The 5,965-nt window shown below is 41.3% G+C and overlaps 1 protein-coding gene across 1 annotated transcript; it reads left to right on the top strand.

Moving 5' to 3' along the window:
- The first annotated feature begins 358 nt into the window (after nucleotides 1-358).
- Nucleotides 359-1,601, top strand: Had2 (beta Hydroxy acid dehydrogenase 2). Its single transcript, XM_073990096.1, has 3 exons — nucleotides 359-494; nucleotides 565-943; nucleotides 1,050-1,601. The coding sequence occupies exons 1-3, from the start codon at nucleotides 463-465 to the stop codon at nucleotides 1,581-1,583; spliced, it is 945 nt and encodes a 314-aa protein (XP_073846197.1). The 5' UTR covers nucleotides 359-462; the 3' UTR covers nucleotides 1,584-1,601.
- Nucleotides 1,602-5,965: the final 4,364 nt, after the last annotated feature.

Genomic DNA, 5,965 nt, shown 5'->3' on the forward strand with positions numbered 1-5,965 from the left:
AATAAATGAACGAATGGATGGATGGTTGGAATATGTACTCGGTGGGATTGGTTTAGAGTAATGGCGATAAGACCTCGAGGCAAATTATTATTGCTAATAAATAATTTATTTGAAAAATGAATCAAATTTTCTAAGAAGATATTTTTATGTTTGTCTAATTAGCAAAGTGGCGGACAAGGCGATTAGTAGGAAGACTAAGAAGTCATTTCAAAACATTTTTCATTTGTTTCCATTGATGGCTGCTGGGGCACTAAGTTTTTGTTTGTTCTGCTTTGAGTTATTTATGATAAGAGCTTCACGAAACATATTCCAATCATTGAGGCTCGACATGAGTTTGCAAGATAATCGAGGGTTTGTAAATGAATTTTTTTGCAGGGCTTGGTTGACACTTTGTGGCGATTAAAGCAGGAAATTAGTTGCAAACTTAAAGCTGAGAAGAAAGGTCTGATTTAAAAAATAAATATGAGAATTGGAAAAATTGGCATTGTGGGAAGGTAAGAAGGGGACTTCTTTTAAAAAAACATAACCATTTTCAAATACATTTTCACATTCTCTCCTTCCCAGTGGCCTCATTGGTCGTGCCTGGTCCATGCTCTTCACTTCGGTGGGCTATAAAGTCATGCTCTATGACATTCTACCAGAACAATTATCCTCTGCCCTGGAGTACATTGACATTGAACTGCATCGTCTCGAGGAGCAAGGTTTACTGAGGGGCGATTTGTCGGCAGAGGAACAATTCAAGTGCCTGTCGACCACAACTGACATAAAAGAGCTGACAAGAGGAGCCGTGTTCATCCAAGAATGCATACCCGAACGCATTGAATGGAAACGGGCATTGTATCAACAATTGGATGACATACTCGAGGAACAAACAGTTGTTTCCAGTTCGACGAGTACTTTTATGCCATCCTTGTTTACCGAAGGACTAAAGCATTGCGAGAATGTAAGTGGAAGGCAAAACATGCAAACAATAAAGTCTTGTATGGATGAACTTAAAGCGGCAGAGCCTTCAATTCGAATAAATGACAAATCTCCTTTTTTTCTTTTAGATGTTGGTTTCCCACCCCCTAAATCCACCCTATTATATACCGCTTGTGGAAATTGTCCCCGCCCCCTGGACCTCACCCGAGGCTGTGGAATTCACCAGGCATTTAATGTTGGAAATAAAACAAAAACCTGTCACCTTAAAGCAAGAAATCTTGGGATTTGCCACAAATCGCATTCAATATGCAATTCTCAATGAAATCTGGCATTTGGTCGAGAAGGATATTTTAACCGTTCAGGATATAGACACCGTAATGAATGATGGTTTGGGCCTACGTTATGCCTTTTTGGGACCAATGGAAACAGCCCATCTTAATGCTGATGGTATTACCGATTATATACAACGTTTTGGTGGTGAAATACACAAAGTTTCCGAAACCTATGATGCCATACCCAAAATGGAGCCTGGACCAACATTGGAGAAAATCGCCAAACAATGTGAAGAAATGGTACCTAAGGACAAATTGGCTGAGAGAAGAAAGCAACGAGATGAATTCTTGACAAAATTAAGTGCTCTCAAAAAGGAATTTGAAAAATAAATACAAAAACAGTGAGAATATGTTTTCAGCGACTCTTTTGGGCATGGGGATTTTTTTTTTTCAAAATAAATGACAGCGGATATCATCGCTTTTCAGAGATGATCTCGAACGATATCTACTCTAGATTAGAGCATATAATCTCTGACGGACATCTACACCACAGTAGAGGACTTTATAAAACATCTACTCCCAGGGTAGATGATCTCCAACGACATCTACTCTACAGTAGATGACATATCACCACATCTACTCCATAGTAGATGACATCCTACGATGATATCTCTCAACATCTAGTCCATAATAGGTGATCTTCCACGACATCTACTTCACAGTAGACGACTTCCCACTACATCTACTCTACAGTAGATGACCTCCCACAACATCTATTCCATAGTAGATGACCTCCCATGACATCTACTCTACAGTAGATGACTTCCCACGACATCAATTCCACAGAAGATGATCTCCCACGACATCTACTCTACAGTAGACGACCTACCACGACATCTACTCCGTAGTAGATGGCTTGTCATGACATTTATTCCGCCGTAGATGACTTGTAACGACATCCAATCCACAGTACGTGACCTCCCTCGACATTTTCTCCACAGTATATGACCTTCCATGACATTCGCTCCTTAGTAGATGACCTCTCATGACATCTACTCCGCAGTAGATGACTTATCACGTCATCTACTCCACAGTAGATGATAACCCACGACATCTCCTCCACAGTAGATGACCTCCCACAACATCTATTCCATAGTAGATGACCTCCCATGACATCTACCCTACAGTAGATGACTTCCCACGACATCAATTCCACAGAAGATGATCTCCCACGACATCTACTCTACAGTAGACGACCTACCACGACATCTACTCCGTAGTAGATGGCTTGTCATGACATTTATTCCGCCGTAGATGACTTGTAATGACATCCAATCCACAGTACGTGACCTCCCTCGACATTTTCTCCACAGTATATGACCTTCCATGACATTCGCTCCTTAGTAGATGACCTCTCAAGACATCTACTCCACAGTAGATGACCTTAGACGACATCTACTCCACTGCAAATGGCCTCGCAAGACATCTAATCCGCAGTAGATGACTTCCCAAGTACACGACATCTACTCCTGCAGTAGATTACTTCTCAAGACATCTACTCTATAGTAGATAACCTTCCACGACATCTATTTCACAGTAGATGACGACCAGGATATCTCCTTCCCCGTGTATAACCTCCCACGACATCTAATCCAACGACAACTACTCTACAGTAGATGACTTTTCACCTCATCTACTCCATAGTAGATGATATCCCACAATATCTACTTCATAGCATATGACATCCCTCAACATCTACTCTGCACTAGATGACCTTCCATTACATCTACTCTCCAGTAGATGACCTCTCAGCACATATAATCCATAATAGATGACCTCCCACGACATCTAATTCATAGTAGATGACTTCTCACCACATCTACTCCATAGTAGATGACCTCCCGCGACATATACTCTGCGATAGATGACCTACCACGACATTTGCTTTGCGGTAGATAACCTACCACGACATCTACTTTAGAGTAGATTGCCTACCATGACATCTACTCCACAGAAGATGACCTTCCACGACATCTACTGCATATAGATGACTTTCCTCGACATCTGATCCACAGTAGATATCCTTCCTCGACATATACTCCACTGCAGGTGACTTCCCAAGACATCTACTCCGCAGAAGATGACTTAAGACATATACTCTATAGTAGATGACCTCCTCCGACTTCTACTAAACAGTAGATGATCTCCCACGACATCTACTTAACAGTAGACGACCTTCCACGACATCTGCTCTATATAGTTGACTTCCCTCGACATCTGCTGTACAGTAGATGACTTATCACGACATCTACTTGACAGTAGGTGACCTCACGCGACATCTACTCCACTTCAGGTGACTTCGTACGACATCTACTCCACAAGATTTGACCTCACACGACTTCTACTCCACTGTATATGATTTCGCACGACATCTACTCCACAGTAGATAATTTCCCAAGACATCTACTCCGCAGAAGATGACTCAAGACATATACTCTAGAGTAGATGACATCCCTCGACTTCTACTACACAGTAGATGATCTCCCACGACATCTACTTCACAGTAGACGACCTTCCACGACATCTTCTCTATATTAGATGACCTCCCACGACCTACAATCGAGAGTAGATGATCTTCCACGACATCTACTCTAAAGTAGATGACCTCTCACGATGTGTACTCTGCAGTTGATGACCTAACAGGAAATCTACTCTACACTGCAGATGACTTCGCACGACATATAATCCACACTAGATGACTTCTCAAGACATCTACTCCTCAGTAGATTACCTCACACGACATCTACTCTACAGTGTGTGACCTCTTACGACGTCTACGCTGCAATAGATGATCTCTGAAGACATCTACTCTAAATTTGTTGACCCTTTCACGGAATTTACTCTACAGTAGATGTCTTACAATAGCATCTACTCTTCAATATAGCCTCACAATCCTCCTTCCTTGTTCCATCTTAAAACTGCCCAACTTTTTTCTGCTAACGATTTCACGACATGGACAATTTTAAATTCTTGAAATTTTATTGCTGTGGTTATGTCGTGGTAATCTTGGATATCCGACGAAAAATAACTCTTCAACATGACATCGAAAGAACACTCACAACAACCAACGACAACAGCAAAACTTCACCCACATGCCAAGCAACCTAGAGAATATAGACACATTTTTCAAAGGCAAAGAAAACAAACAGAAAATGGGAGAGAGAAAAGACGACAGACAACATGGTAAACTTGGCCAACTGCCCGACACCCGGCATCATCTTAAATGCATTTAGGTAAATTGAAGCCCAAGATTTTAAGTAAGAACAGCAGCAACAACAACAACTCCTGCAGTATTTTCCAATTTGGAGTTGATGTTTGTTGCCTTTTCACGACTACTCCTCTTTCACTCTGTCGAGATGGTCTCCTAAAACAGATTTTGATTGTAAATTGCAATTTAGATAAATTTTTGCCTATAACAGCAGCCAAAATAGATGGCCAACAAGATGCACAACCCTTTGCCACCTCCACAACCAACAAGCGGCCATGACATTCCAGCACCCACACACTCACTAACTCCCCGACTTACTCACTCGTCTAATGATGCCATTTTTTGGAAGTGCCACCAAGTGAATGACATCTACAAATGTTACCCAAGAAAGTTATCGCATAAAGTTCGGATATTGCTTTAGATTTAAGTGATCCGAGCATATAGGGGAGACTGGGTTGGTGGCATTGCTCTTGCTTCTGCCGTTGCCAGCAAATATATGCTGGACGCTGAGTTGTGTTTCAAAGTTTTAGGCCCAAAAACCAATCTTTATTACCTTTTGCACTTTGGAAATTCAGATTGAAAGCCATGACGAGGGAGAAGGCAAGAAGATTCCCACACACACACACATACAACTGTTTTAGCCTCATTTACCAGCAAAATATAATGGTCGGTAGGTATTGAATGAAACCACCAGGTTAAAGAAGTTTCCACGCAAAAACCAAATGCCATATGAATTGTCGCAGATGGAAAAGTTTGAAGTTAAAATGTAGAAAGAAATGTTCAGTGGTCAGTCAGTTCGGTATGGAGAAGAACAAGAAATGACCAACAAGGTACCATAAATTACAACAAAACCGAATGAATTCAATTGAAAAAGTTTTCCAAATCGATGAGAATATCTTAAATGGCGAAAACTAATATTCAGGCATAAGTTTGGGTGGAAAGAATGTGGGGGGAGATTTAAAGGTAGGAGGAAAGTTGTGGGTTGTTCAGTAAGAGTTGCAAGAGCTTGGAGGTAATTGTGGCTTTTTTTCAGAAAGACTTTGTCGTCTTCTAAAGGAAGGCTTTGCTGTCGTCTATAGAAAGAAGGTGTGAACTTCAATAGGTAGAACTTCAAGGGAAGACCAGAGTAGGTGACTTGGGATCTTCTCTAAGAACTCCTTCTTCAATAAATCCCTTGTGGTCTTCCACTCCACAGTAGATGACTTTCCACGACATCTGTTATACAATAGAATTTTCACGACACCAACTCTTCAGTAGATGAACTCCTATGGCATCTACTCTCCAATAGATGACCTATCACTAGATCTACTCTACAGTAGGTCACCTCCTACGACATATACTTCAGTAGATAACTTCCCAAAGGATTTGCTCTACAGTACGGTACCGCCAGCGACATCTTCTCCACAGAGGATGATTTCCAACGACATATTTTCTACAGTAGATGACCATCTACGACATCTACTCTTCAGAAGATGACCTCCCACGAAAACTACTCCTCAAATTG

Source organism: Musca autumnalis, unplaced genomic scaffold (assembly GCF_047663935.1).
Source record: "Musca autumnalis isolate F117 unplaced genomic scaffold, ASM4766393v1 scaffold_5, whole genome shotgun sequence".
Taxonomy (NCBI): Eukaryota; Metazoa; Arthropoda; class Insecta; order Diptera; family Muscidae; genus Musca; species Musca autumnalis.